This window comes from Cucumis melo, chromosome 1 (genome assembly GCF_025177605.1).
Source record: "Cucumis melo cultivar AY chromosome 1, USDA_Cmelo_AY_1.0, whole genome shotgun sequence".
In the NCBI taxonomy this organism is placed as follows: domain Eukaryota; kingdom Viridiplantae; phylum Streptophyta; class Magnoliopsida; order Cucurbitales; family Cucurbitaceae; genus Cucumis; species Cucumis melo.
In genome coordinates this window covers 30,586,252-30,601,429 of record NC_066857.1, presented here as the reverse complement: position 1 = coordinate 30,601,429, position 15,178 = coordinate 30,586,252, and the positions used below count along the sequence as shown (strand labels likewise).

Sequence of the window (15,178 nt, the reverse complement as noted above, 5' to 3'; positions counted from 1 at the left end):
AATCACAATCCACCATGAAGTTGTAAATGTTTATGTATGGATTTGATATATACCATAGATATGGAGCATCCAATCTATTGATAAAGATATTTGGTACAAATAGTCACATCATTTGTCTGGTCTAACTATTAAATCGAAGTCGTTACATGATAAAATTGTTTATCCTTTTGTTTATCATTTGTTTATCCTTTTGTGTATTGATGTTGAAAGACTCAAATTTGTTAGAATTAGTAGGCTAAGTCTATTGACAAATTTGCCCTAAATTTTCCTTCGTTTTTTTATCTTTTTGTACTTTTCTATTTATTCTCTCTTGTACCTATTGTATTGTTATCAGTAAATAATAAAAAGAAAAATATCGTGGTTTTTCTCCTTGTACTCGGGTTTTCACGTAAATTTATATGCTATTTGTCTCTACTTTCAATATGGTATCAGAGCAGGTGGTCTACGAAGGTCCGTGTTCAAACTCCTATATCGTTTTCTGTCCAATTAAAAATTAATTTCCACTAGTTGGTTCTTTCAAATATTTCAAGCCCATAAGTGAGGTAAAATTGATTTCTCACTTGTTGGACCTTTCAAATATTTTTCCCACAAATGAAGGAGAGTGTTAGTGATATATAATTAAATTTGCCTTCGACTGCTAGCTTAAACTTTTGGATGAATGGATAATTTAATAGAATTGTTATTGTTACAGTCTTTTGCCTCAATCTTGTACAGGTTATTTGGCACAATACTAATATTATCCCAATATGTAAAACTAATTTGCAAAATTCTAAACCAAGATTTTAAAAGATGGTTTTAGTTACAAGTTATTGGTACTATTGTCATATTTTAAATTTTAGTTTAAATTTGAGAATTATCAAAAATGAAAAACAAATATTTTCCATGAAGAATCTATACCAATCAAGCCCCATTATTTTTCCTAATATGGCTCCAACTAAATACTCATTTATTGAAGAGTTAGAACCGATAGTATATGGACAATGAAGAGCCTCTAAAAAGAGCAGCTTTCTCTAATTAGATGCATAATCTCAAAACTAATGTTACATAAAAACCTCTATACAAACAGAGCTAAGAACATACAGTTCGATAGGAACCTCTCTACAAAGAAAAATTGATAAATGATGAACCAATTAACATCCTTTTTCATTAAACTAAAATCATTATCTCATATTAAAATCAATGCCTCAGTCACCCCTTGTTGGAGGTCTCACACAACCACAAAAAGGTGCCTTCTTCTTCTGCTTCTGCTTCGTTCTCGTCCCGCCATAAAGATAATCCCTTAAAAGAACTCTCGGACTCCGCTCGGATACTTTGCTTTTGCCTTTGGCCTCCCTTTCACCATCTAGTTTCATTATTAGAAATTGTAGCTTCTTTAACTCCAACTGCAACCGCCCAATCTTCTCCGATCCTCTCCGTGCTTGTTCTGAAATTCGCCTACTTTGGACAATGTCGTTTTCCTCTGGCTCCAGTGTTGATGAGCCTGCATCAGCAACCATAAAACTATCTTGAACATTCTTTGTGAGTTTAACGTTCATCTCGTACAATTTGGTGATGGCTTCTTCAGCTTCTTCTACTTGTTCCTTCACTGTATCATATTCCACACCTTTGTCTACCTTGCTCTTCTCTGTAACATCCATTTTCTTCTTCAAATCTTGTACAGTTATTTGAAGATTTGCCAATTTCTGAGCATCAGAGTCTAGTCTTTCTAAAATCCTTCTCTTGTTTCCTTCTTGGGGGAGTTCAGAATGTCTCCTGGAGATCTCTAGTTTATCCACACCCAGCTCCTTCTCAACCAATGATTCGTTTGAAGGGTGTTTGCTACTTCGTCTCCTGGTCGATCCAACCCGGTGGTACTCGGTAGATGAGCTTGCTATCATAGGAGCTTTGCCAACTGCCCGATGGTAGCTGCCATCTTGATCAGTTGCTTCCCATAGATGAAGCATCCGATCACCAGCCACAGCAGTTTCTCTTCGACTGTTTGCATATGATGAATGGTCAGAAACCCGATCCAGTAGGATGTCCTTTGTCAAAACTTCATTTCCTGCTTCAGAAATTTCAGACTTCGAATGTGACCGATTATATCCATGATGTGTTGATTTTTCCTTGGTCACACGACTATGTTCTCGGCCAGATTTTAGGTCTTCAACCTCCTTCATTGCTCTCTCTAGCTTGGCATTGGCATTAAACTTCTCTAATGTAGTCTGGCTCTCACATTCTTCAAATGCTACCTCAATTGCTTGAATCCTCCTATTCAAATCTTGCAGCTCAACCGAACCATCATTCTGAACTTGATCATCATCTGGCTGCTGGAAGCTTTCAGGATGCTGGGAATTTAAAGAACTAGATTCCTGCATAAAGGAAGGTTAAAGGCCATGAGATTATGCAACTAAAACTCGTACACTCCGGCCATAATACTACGACTTTTTGACACTTGGGTACTGCCATCTCAGCATCCCAATGGATTGAAAAGGGAACCCAGATCTAATCACGTCAACATTCAAACAAACTGATTTTTATTAGCCAAATTTTTCAGAAATATCTTTAAGATCGTAGTGTTCTTGTAAGGTACAAAAAAATGAAAAGTAAGCATGACTCAAATTCAAAAGAGAGTGATAAAGATGGTTTTATAAAGAGAAATAATTTTGTTGTCATGGAGAGAACATTGATGAGGGTCGCTAAATAATTATGATAGATGAATCAACTCATCTTGGCTCAGAAAATTCAATATCCATATCATCCAGAGTATTAATTCAAATATTCAATTGAATTTTGTAACTGAAAAAGTAATAATAATATGATAAAATAAACTGTGAAACAAAAATTGTTAGCCTGTTTGACTGTAATTCCTTTCTGATGACTTCTGTTTTCCAAATTTTGAATTTGCTAACCCACAAATCATTCTTATTGTTTTTTACCTTCTTGAAAACATGTTTGAACTCTTAGCAAAATTTTAAAGATAAAAACAAAAATTTTAAATCTGTGTATTCGATTACTACTCAATAAATAACAGTGCAAAAAAGAGAGACGAACTGCCTTTTTATATAACCAAAAACCAAAAAGTAAAGTGGTTATCAAATGGGTTCCAATTTCTTTATTCATTGAGCCTGTTGGAAACTTGGATTTATAAGTTTCTTCTGCTGCAATAAAAGGCTTAAACAGTAATAGGTTTGCCTAACTAAAAGTGTAAGAAAACTTCGTATTTTTTGAAGCTCAAAAAAGTTATGAACTACACGGATATGAACACGACAACAAATATAAGCGAAAATAAAAGTTGATATTCAGAAAAATGGGTTATTGTTATTACCTTCACTTCTTGTTCGTCAACCTTTTTCGTTTTTGTCAGAGAAATAGCATGCTTTTCAAGAGAACTTATAGAATCCCTCAAGGTTTGAATAGCTGGAACATATGCAGCCAACTGAGTTTTCATTCTTCCATTCTCTCCTTCTGAACTACTAATTTTTTCCTTCAGCAGTTCAATCTCCACATCTTTTGAAGTATTTCTGTCTTGAAGGTTCTCACAAGCTTCTGCTAGCTCATGAATCTTGCCTTCAAATATTGATTGACAAATTGCAGCGATCTGTAGTTCACCAAAGAATGTGGCAGCCTGTTTCTCCCATGATTTAACTTCATTGTTCTTCATTTGGTGGAGCTCCAACTTTTCATTTTCTTTCGCGCTTATCATAGTTTCTAATTTCAGAATCTCACATTTTGACCTCTCCAAGGACTCAATGAGCTCAAAGTTCTTTGTTTGTTCATCTCTCAACTTTCCTTCCATTAATTTTACTCTCTCTTCAAGGTCTTTATTTGTGGACTGGAGATTATCCATACATACAACGAAATTTCTCAGTTCTTGAAGATTTTCAGACACTATATCCTTGTAAACAAAGGAAAGTTGGCTTTGAAATATTGTTTCACCAAACATATCAATGTTTTCGTCTTCTAATTCATGTTTATCTTTCCTCAAGCTTAAGATTTCATTTGTCAAGGACTTCTCCTTCTCAAGAGCCTTGTAGTTCTCGACATGTAATATCTGATAAGCCCCTTCCAAATCTTGCAGCTTCTTGCATACACTCTCCTTTTCAGTCATTAGTAATTCTTCCTTGTGATTGCTCTCTATTAATTTCAGGCTCATATCTTCATTCAACTCCAGAAGTTTCTCCATCTTACTCTGTAGTGCTGAATTCAATTCAGACTGATTGCTAAGCTCCTGGTCAAGCGTGTCCCTTTCCATCAAATAGTTTTCAGCCTCACTCTGTGACTTTTCCAAGGAATTCATGAGTTCTAAATTGTTCGTTTGCACAGCTCCCAACTTTACCAACGTTTCTTCCAATCTCAGTCCAAGGTCATTATTTCTGCAGTGAAGTTCATCCAAAGATTCAGTAAGCTTTCTCAGTTCAGCAAGATTTTCTACAACAGCGTCCTTGTAAATAAAGGAGAGTTCACTTTGAAATAGTCTTTCAGTAAACATATTAATGTTTACTTCTTCTAATTCTTCTTTCTCTTTCCTCAATTCTAGGATTTCCTTCAAAAAAGATAATTTCTCTTCGTTTGCCTTGCAACTCTCATCTTGTAGAAACTGGTAATCCCCTTCCAAATTCTGCAGTTTCTTGCATACATGCTCCATTTCAGTCGTTAGTGCTTCTTCTTTATGGTTTCCCTCCACTATTTTCGACCTCAATTCCTCATTCCGCATTAAAAGTTTCTGCATCTCAGCCTGGAGGGTCAAATACCGTTCAGACTGGTTCCTATGCTCCTGATCAAGTGAATTCTTTTCTGTCAAATAAATTTCAGCTTCACTGCGTGACCTCTCCAAGAACATTGCAAGTTCTAAGTTAATCGTTTGTTCATGTCCCAATTTTCTCTCCATTTCTTTCACTCTTTCTTCAAGGTCATTATTTATAAACTGGAGTTTATCCCTAAACTCAGTAAGCTTTCTCATTTCTTCAAGCATTTCAGAGATAATATCTTTACAAATGAGAAAAAGTTGACTTTGAAATATTGTTTCATCGAACATTTCACTGTTCTCTTCTTCCAATCGACATCTCTGTTTTTCTAAGCCTAAGACTTCTTTTGCCAAATATGTTTTCTCATCAAGAGCCTTGGAATTCTCTACCTGTAAAACCTGGTAAGATTCCTCCACATTATGTAAATTCCTGCAGACATTTTCCATTTCTGTCTTGAGAGCTTGTTCTTTTTGGTTGGCTTCAATTACTTTTAACCCCAACTCTTCATTCAACTGCAGAATTCTACTCTGAAGAATCAAGATCTCTTCTGATTGGATTTTGTGCTCCTGATCAAGTGCATCTCTTTCAATCAACATGTTTGCAGCTTCATTTTTCAGTTGCAGAAGGAACTTTTCAGTAATAGATTTCTCAATCAATAGCTGATAGTATTCATCATAAATTTCACTTATAGAATTCTGTTTCTCCTGAACTTTGACAAAAATATGGTTCAGAAGTGTTTGATCTGGCTCAGTCTCTTGATTGAACTCAGGGTACGCATGGATGTCAAGAGTTCTCAGTACCTGTTGAAGCCCTGTCCTCAGAGATTTATTTTTCTCGATGAAGGATTTAACCTCCCCATGCCTTTCAATATTTTTTAGCTCTAATTCAGAGATTGCTTCTTTCGACCTCTCGGATGCCTCGAAAAGTTTTTGGCACTCTTGAAATAAAGAGAGATTATTATCCTTCATATCTTGCATACAATGCTGTAAGATGAAGATCACAAACTGGGAATGTAAAGCTTTGTCTGTTTCATTCTCATATTCCTTCTTCCATTGATCACATTCTTCGTGTAATAGGTGCATCTGCGACTCCACATCAGCTAGTTGTTTCTTACTGATTTCAATAGAAGTAGAATGAGCTTGTTTTTCAGCATCCAAATGAGCCTTCAACTTTTCTATTTCACAAAATGCAGATTCTCTTTCGTTGGCAACCACTGAATGTTTCTCTACTGACTCGCGGTATCTTTTATCCAGATCTTCAAGAGTGTTGTTGGTGGTATCCAACTGACAGAGTAAGCTGTCTCTCTCTGTAACAAGGTCAGACTTCTGTTGACCCAGCAGTTGGCAGGAATCTTCTAGATCCTTTGATTTCACCTTCAATGCTTCAAGTTCAGCAATTGCATCAGAAAATGAGTTCTCAAGAAGTAAATTCTTTTCTGAGAGTTCTTCCAGGTTTTTAGTTGTAATCAGTAGCTGAGAACTCAGGGCAACCTTCTCAGAGGAAAGAGTTGATTTCTCTCCCAACAGAGATTGACAAGATTCCTCTAACATCTTTACCCTCTCCTTGGTCTCTTCCAAGTCAACACTCATATCAGAAATGGAATTTTCTAAGAAGGCATTTTTCTCAACAAGTTTCTCAAGAATTATCAACTTCTCCAAGAGAGCTACTTTCTCATTTTTCTCTGTCTCACACGTCTTCTTTATCTTTGAATATTCATCTTGCAGTTCCTTAACAGATGTGCCAAAGCAGTCTAGACTATAGCCAGTAGATTCCACCTGCTCCATTATAGCCGCATTTTTCTTATTCAAGTCATTAATCTCCTCTTTCAGACAGTAGATCTCTTGCTGAAGAGCATTTCTTTCGTTTGTTCGATGTTCAACCTCCGCTTCAAGTTTACTTATCTTCTCCCTTAAGCTTGACAGCTCATCTTGCAAATTTTTTATTGACATTGCTGAAGACATATTAAGCTCATCAAGTTTCCTGTTTTCATTCTTAACCTCTTGAACTTCAGCAATCAAAGTCTGATTTTGAATTTCCAAGTTCTTTAAAATTTGTGACCTGTTCTGAAGCTCTGCAGCAAGAGATCGCAAATCTTCTTCGGTCTGAGAATGCAAATCTTGCAAAGTTTGGAAAGCAGTCTCAGCCTCAACAAACCGCAAATGCTCATCCTGTATGCAATTCCAAAGTCTTCCGAGTTCTTTTTGATTCTCGGTGAGTTCTTGATTTTGTGACCCCATTTTCATTATCAAAGAATCCAACTCAGACTGCAGAGCCACATTTGATGTCTCCAATGAAAGACACTTCTCTTCGGCACTTCTTAACTTTAAAACTCCATCATCTATTTCGCGATGCAGCCTTTCAGCCTCTTCTTCAGCACAAGAAAGTCTATATTCAAGACTTGAAATCTTCTCCAAGCACTGAAGGTACTGGACAGCAGCAGCTTCCTTTTCTTCAGTTAATTTTTCGATTGTTTGCTTAAGAATTATCAACTCACTTTCAGCTTTGTCAGCTAGTTCATTGTATCTTCTGGAACTTTCCTCTGCATGAAGAAGTTTCTCCTCTAGTTTCACTATCATTTCTGAACTCTCTCGATATTGAACAAGTACTGCTTCCTTTTCAGCTCCTACTTCAGCAAGTCCTTGCTTCAGACTTTCAGCTTCATTTTCAGCTTTACTTGCTCTCTCAGTGAGCTCTTCAGCACCTTTTTGAATGTCAATGATAGTACTCTCCAAACCGGATATTTTGTCCAGGCACTGTTGATACTTCAGCAGACTAGCTTCCTGTTCACTCTCTATTTTGCTGAGGGCTTCCCTCAAATTCTGAGCTTCAATTTCAGCTTTAGAGGCTCGATCATTAAGTCTTTCAGAATCCTCTTGTGCACGAGACACCTCTGACTGGAGATTAGACAACTTATCGAGACTCTGCTGATATTGAAGTAGACCAGCTTCCTTCTCGGCTTCTAATTTAGCCAGAGCCTCCTTTAAGGCTAAAATCTCTGCCTCAGTAGTTGAAACCTTGTGATTGTTCCCCCCATTTCGCTCATTGTCCTCCATATCGTGGAAATTGAGGCCTTTCTTTGCTCTTCCTTCCCCAGAACCAAAAATATCATTAAACTGCTTCAAACCCCTCCGACCTGTAACAAAGTTCGATTCTTCAGTAAATGCTCCATTTCTTCTGCCAGCACCTGATTGGGGTGAATGCCCCAAGCCATCCTTTTGCAATTCATCTGGATCAAAAAGAGCACGTATTGGTGGTGGCATCTCAGGCGTCCGTGGATCACACTCATTACCCGAACCTGCAGGCGAATCATCAAATGGTACTTGGTTAGGAAATGCTTCAGCCATGGTGCGATGAGCCTGGCGAAGCACCCCAGTTGCATTGTCATATCTTTCTGCCAGTGCACGGTACGCCCGGTAGAATTCTTCAACCAATTTCATAAGTTCTGGCCGCTTCTTGTAGTACATCTCAGCCCTCCTTGCAAAGGAATCTGCATCCTCTTCTAGAAGCTTGATCATCTGTTTTACTTTGGTATCCATATCTGTTTTCAAGCAGGAAAGCCAAGTATCAGTTAGTCAAACACAAAGCAGCACTATCAGAATTACACGATCCAAAGCCTATTGAAAAAATCAATAGCTCCAAGATTTCTTGAAGGGGGAAAAATCAATGCCTGTAAGATTTTCTTGAAGCCACTTAGAATTTTTTGGGCTAATGTGACTATCCCACCACCATGAATACATTCGCCGAGAATTTGTACGCGAAGTAGTCGTCATATCTTCAGCCAAACAGACCAAACACTCTCAAGTTTCAAATAACTCCAAGTGCCAAATTCTTTGACTTGACGTTTGGCCTCTTCTACCTAATCAACTTCACCAACCCAGCACAATAAAAATTAGATACAAAATTTTTAATGAACTGAAAAATGAGAAAAAGAGAAACAGAGTGAAAGAAGTACCTGATCAACAAAACCAAGGTCCAGAATCTACAAGGGAGGAAGCAAATGGAAGTTTGAGGATTGAATTTGAACAAAGTAGCTGATGAAAACTAACAAAGAAAACCCAGATAAATGAGAAGATTGAAGAAGAAGAAGATGATGGTGATGGTGATGATAAGTATAACATATTTTCAAGTTCTTTTTCCTCAATCAATAACAGAATAAAGTAAGAATCTCAAACAGTATCATCCAACATCAGAGTATCCAAAACCCAGATCAAGAACATCAAGATCAAAAAACAGAGATGGGTACAAAGTTTCATCAATCCAAATGCTAAATTCTAAAAGAAACCCCTTTTCAAGAAGAACAAAAAGAAACCCAGAACACAAGAAAAGAGGAGAAAACAAAACAGCGAGTTTTAGAAACAAAAATTTACCAGATGGGAAATCAAAGAAGAAAACAAACAAAATTTGGCGTATGGGTCTTGGATCAGCAGCTGCGACCAAATATCAGCTTCAGCTGCTATAGCATATATTTCACCCCATGGCTAATACTCACAGATCCTCTCTCTGTTTCGCTATAAACTCTTTTTTTTCTTTCTTTCTTTCTTCTTCTTGCTTCCCTGTATTGCCCTCAAATTCAGGTAAGCTTTTTTTGATTTTGAGAGTGTTGTTATTATTGCGTTGTTGGTTGTACTATGGCAGCTTTTGGTAGAAAGAACTGGCAAAGAGACGAATACTGGGCTTAAAGCAAAGGAAAAACCCGACCAAGAAAAAAAGTAAACGGATGAATGTAAGTTTTTTCCTTTCTTATAATACAAATATATGTTTTGATTAATGAATAATGTGACAAAATTATTTTATATAAATATATATAAATATATATATATATATATATATATATATATATATATAATTGTTTCGTTTAATTTTCTTTCTATGGAATATCGAAGCAGTCGGTATAAAATAACGCCGTCTAAATTTGTCTCTCTTTCTCTGTCTCTTTATTTTTAATTCTATTTTGCTAAATTTTAGTCTATCAACAATTTCTAATCTATCTATTTGCTCAATGTCTTAAAATTTTATCTATAATAATAATTTTTTATTTGAGAAAATATGATAGGTATGTTTTTGTTTAAGAAAAGAAAAAAGAAGTGAAAGGTGGAATTTAAAAAGAAAAGAATAGAAAAGGAGTTGGAATGGAGTAAAATGGTGTTATTTTGGGTTAGAGCATAAGAAAATGTTATTTCCCCCTGGGTGTGTAAAAGTTTGACTTTGGATGCTAGGGTTCCAAAAATGCATTCTCTCTAGGAGGATTTTGTGTTGGCTCAAATTCACATGTTTCATCACTTATGATTGTTTATTATTCTTATTATTATTTAAAGAAACTTCATTCTTTCTAACTCTCTAACACATGTGATTTCGTCACTCCATAACTTTAGCACAAATATCAATTTCCCCTTTTTAACTTTTGTATTTTACCTACATGTTTTAACTAATAATAATGGTATTCCATTTTCATTTTCATTTCCCAAAACCCTCTTCTCAGTTTTATTATTTAAGTCTATTCAGCTTTTAACTATCATTATTTTTTTAAAATCATTCTTATTCATTTTCAAACCTCTCTAAACTTTTACAAAATTAGCCAAACTTTTTCTTTTACTCAAACTTTAAATTGTTTTATTCATGAAAATTTAGATATCTAATCAAAGTATAGACTTTCCATCTTTTTCTAAACAAAAAAGTAATTATCGCATATCAAAGTTGAGTTTAAATTGATACAATTATTAGTTTAATATTTAAATTAATACGATCTATTTAGAGGTGTAATTTTTTTTTCATAATTTTAATCCTAATTAGTTCAAATTTGAATGAGTAGCCGAATAATTTTGGGTTTAAATCCTATTTTAGTCTCTAAACTTTTTATCTTATTTTATCTTGGCTTTGTAACTTTGTAAAAACGTCTATTCTAGCCATTAAGCTTTTAAAAATAGCATATTTTGGTATTCGCCTTTAGAATTTCGTTAACTCTATAACGGTTTCTATATAGGTGACTAACTAGGCTGTTAAATAAGATAAACCGTTCCTAAAAATCTAGGATATTAATTATTAATTAATGACCAAATCACAAATTGATACTTTATCGGATAATTAAGAACAAAATTAACTTTTAGATTTATTTGACAAATGTGTTGATTATGTTAATGTATTGACACAAAAGATTTATGAAATAAATTAACAAGATTTATCGGTTATTTATTAATTTAAATAATATGATTAATATGGAGCACAATCACTTGATTTTAAAAATAACATCATCATTTCGTTAAAAAGTTAATAAAATTTAACAACAGAGATCAAAGTATTTTTTTTAAGTTCGAGGATTGAAATACGTTTTTAAAAGTTTAGAGATTAAAATAGAAAAAGATAAAAATTTAAAAACCAAAATAGAATTTAAAAGTAATAATATATTATATGCTCAAATCAACTGAACAATAAAAGTGTAATATTGTTAAAAATCTTTGTATTTATATTTATGATGTAATAGTCTTTATTTTTAAGAATTAGAAAAAGTGTTAAAATCATTAATGTTTAGATTTAAAAGAAACTAAATTTAATGGGTTGATATGTTTAGCTGCTTCTCCATAATTCACATTTATTAATGATCTACTTGCCTTGCTAAGATCTGTCAATAACGTTGAAATGAAAAAAAGAAGAAAAAAAAAACCAAAAAACCAAAAAACCCAAATAAAAATATTGATTCAACTTTTAAGGCTTAGTTCTCAATGTTACAATGATGGTTGGTGGAATTATTTTGTAAATTTTAGTATTATTTATGAGATGTGTTAGGGTCTCTTAAATTATTAGTTTAAGATATTTAATATGCTTTGTACATAAGAAAATCATAATTCTTCTTTTCTTTTTTATGACTAAATGTAATCATATAATTAATAATGTTATCCTCATTTCTATAGTAATATTTCCGTTTTATATTGTCTCCTTCATACAAACAAATCGGTGATGGACGTAATAAATCTCTTTAATTTAGAAACGTATATTAATAATTTTCTTTTTAGTAAAGAGATCAATTTTTTTAATAAATATAGTTGTCAAGAAAAGTAAAACTTAATTTTAAATATTAGACATCTCTAAAAAAAATGTTCCACATACTTATTTTCGTTTATAAGTTGAGAAAATTAAAAGGGAGTAAAAAAATATTCTCTAAAACAAATGTATATAATCTTAATAAAATAATTAAAAGTGTTTTTCATTTTGTTGGTCCATATTTTCTCTTGCTTCAATTTCTTCAACACGTCGTTAATGAAAATAACTTTTGTCCAAAATCAATAATTATTTGAATTAATTAATGACTTTTCTTGACGAAGAAATTGACTATCTGATTGAGCTCTATCTAAACTTCTAATCTTCTCAGTAGAGTTATGTGTAGATTTCAAATTTTCTTCCGATCATAATCAAAACATAAATATCTTCCCTTACTACTCCTTGTTGAAGCATATGATATTCTCATAAAATATTGATTAATCATCAAATCACTTTTCCTTAAAAAAAAGGTATGACATTACAAATATAAAATGTATATGTTTATCATACTTATAATATAAAATGTAGATCACATTGTTAACAATATCATGACTTATAAATATAGAATTTTTTAAGAGAAAAAAAAAATAGAACAAAGTCATAACTAAAGAAATCATAACATGTCACTACTAGACACATTGCATTCATTCATAGAAGGTTAATCTTCAATTCATTCATCGTTTTTTGATGGACTTTGAATGTTAAGATTCAATTTTTGAAAAGTGGCTTGAGTTGCGTTAATTATGTAGAAGGAGATGTATAGTGGAGAACGATATTCTCGAAAAGGTTTTTTTATTGTTCTAAATTACATTTTACAATTCTTTTATATTTCATCTTAAAATTTTAGCATTGTTTTGAGTTTTCTTAAAATTTTAAGAAGACATTACTAGTCCATGACACTCGAAATAATTTTGGACTATATTATTCGTTCTTGTATTAGTACTTGACATTTTAATTAGGTTAATATCGATAGAGAATTAATATAGATGGTGCTTAATAAATAAAATGAATCCATTACCACAAAGAAAATAAAATTTTTAAAGTGAAATTAAAACAAAATTTAAATGATAGTATTAAATAATAAATATGGCAACGGTAACATATAGAAAGAAAGAAAAGTAGAGAAGGGTTTATTAAAATAAATAAATAAATAAACGGGTGGGGGAGATGGGAAAGGGTCGTCTCAGTTTGTTTGGAAAGCTGAGAAGAGTGAGAGTCAGGGACGGTGGGCGTGGGCGGTCCTATTTCGTCACCCCCACTAATCATTTCCCACCAGCCACCTCTACATTCTCATCAAACCATGCCTTCTCTTCTCTCTCTCTCTCTCTCTCTTTTTCTCTTCAATTATCAAGAAACAAAACATATACAATTTGAGATTGGTTTCTTTTTTCTTTTTTTCCTTTTTTTTTCAACGTTCAAATCTATTTTTAAAATATATTTTTTGAGTTCTTGTTGCTGTTATTGCGATTAAATTTGATGAAATTTGATCCAACCACACATTATATCTTTTGTTTATGTTCAATTTGGAAAAGTCTTGTCAAAACCTATAACTGTATTAATTAAACCCTTCATTTCCATAAATAAACCAAACTCTATACATAATTGTTATTCAAATAATCTTCTTTTTTGCAAAACTGAAATTTGTATTGATGATTTTCAAAAGCAATCGTAACAAAAGATCTAAATATCTTAACAAAATATCTAAATCGATTGATTTGTAGAAATTTAGATATTTAGTTAATATATACCCTTACAAATTTCACATGACATTTGATCAAAGAAATTTTTTGGAAGAGGGCTTAAAATAATACACTTATGGAAGTTTGTAATTTAAGCTAATAAAATTACTAATTTAGGATTTTAGTCGCGTGAAAATTGATAATTGCTTAAATGTTTTATGTGAGTGGTTTTAAGCGTTACTTTAGCTTTGATATAAATGTCTATATAGTTGCAAATAATCACAGTAATACATGTCTTCTAATTCTTACAGGAAAGTTTTCCAATAAAGTACTCAAAGAGGATGAGTTTGAAATGTACGGAAAAAATTTAACGACAAGGAGTTGCAAGACATGCGAAAGATTGATCTATATTGAGTTATGATTTTAGTTCGATGATATATATATATTTTTAAATAGGCCTAAATTACATCATTAACTCAAATGTTTTACTAACATTTTATGTTGTTTGAAAATTTTCTTCCTGTTTTTCACTAGAGTAAGAAAAAGATAAAATGTTAATGATGAATAAGCGATCTATATTAATTCATGCGATATCCCTTGTTTACTCTCAATTTTTTTTTTTATATTGTCAAATAGTATTAATACCAAATGAGCTATATTTAGAAATTGTATATATGATTAGTTAGAGAATGAAGGTCATATATATATATACCAGCAAAGATTAAAATTATAATATAGAAGTCCATATAGATTGGAGGGGTGAGACATTTGAGAATTAGAGACAAATACATAAAATAGAGAAATTCAAGTGAGGTTAAAGTCAATGGATGGATTAAAATAATGATGGTAGCAAATTTTAAAATACATTTTTTAAAATTAAAGAAAAAAAGGGGGTGATATACAATCTCATTTTCCTAATAAAATAATGGGTGCAATTGTACAATCTGTATTTTAAAATATAATATTCACTTGATATATTATAACAAAATCATAGAATTAAGAGTGATATTAAAATACTATATTTATTTCCATAATTCCTTTTATTATTATTTAACTAGTTTCTTGAAAGTATAATAACAAAAATTGAACTCAGGTTGACAGTCAGGCAGAGTAGTCACTAAGCTAATGATAAATATTAATAATTAAGTAGTTTTTTTTTATATATATTATATAATGATGATAAAGTTAAGGAGGGACTCGAGTCCCACTGGGCCTATGCTAAATCCGCCGATGTGGACAATAGAAAATGCAAACTCCAAAATTGAACAAAATTTAAAATATACTATACAAAATGATTGTTTAACCAATAAAACTAAAGTCTTGCTGGAAAAAAGTGGTTTCAAAATGTGTATGCCCCCATGGTCCCAAAGCATGTTAAAGTTCAAAATATCACAATCACTAAATGTTAGATCATTCGTGGATTAATTAATTTCTCTAAGCTTTTGTGAAAGATGATTGATTTTTTTTTTCAAATAATGAATACGTAACGGAGACTTATCTTTAATTACCAATTAAGGTATAACAAGACTTATAGATGATGATTGATTTATTTGAATAACATAAATTCAATTAGTATTTATCAACTTCAATGAAAGTGTAGAAAAGAAATATCAAAAGTTCAAAATATATGAGAACATCACGTGCATTCATTGGAAACTCTATAAATCCGAGATATCGACGTATCGAAATCATGTACCTTAAAATGAAAGGGATGTTTCTCTACTAAGAAGCCAAACCAATGCT

General features: G+C 32.6%; 1 protein-coding gene across 5 annotated transcripts; it reads right to left on the bottom strand.

Annotated features, from left to right (window-relative positions):
• Positions 1–986: 986 nt before the first annotated feature.
• LOC103492642 (protein NETWORKED 1D) lies at positions 987–9,458 on the bottom strand. Of its 5 annotated transcripts, none has more exons than XM_008453083.3 (5): positions 9,092–9,458; positions 8,677–8,765; positions 8,392–8,588; positions 3,305–8,262; positions 987–2,348 (listed from the first exon to the last, which is right to left on the bottom strand). In XM_008453083.3, the coding sequence occupies exons 3-5, from the start codon at positions 8,492–8,494 to the stop codon at positions 1,185–1,187; spliced, it is 6,225 nt and encodes a 2,074-aa protein (XP_008451305.1). In that variant the 5' UTR covers positions 8,495–8,588; positions 8,677–8,765; positions 9,092–9,458; the 3' UTR covers positions 987–1,184. The 5 variants fall into 5 exon arrangements, with proteins under 5 accessions (XP_008451305.1, XP_008451307.1, XP_050936282.1 ...); XM_008453085.3 differs by having other exon boundaries at positions 8,392–8,580; XM_051080325.1 differs by having other exon boundaries at positions 8,677–8,755.
• Between the last annotated feature and the right edge of the window lie 5,720 nt (positions 9,459–15,178).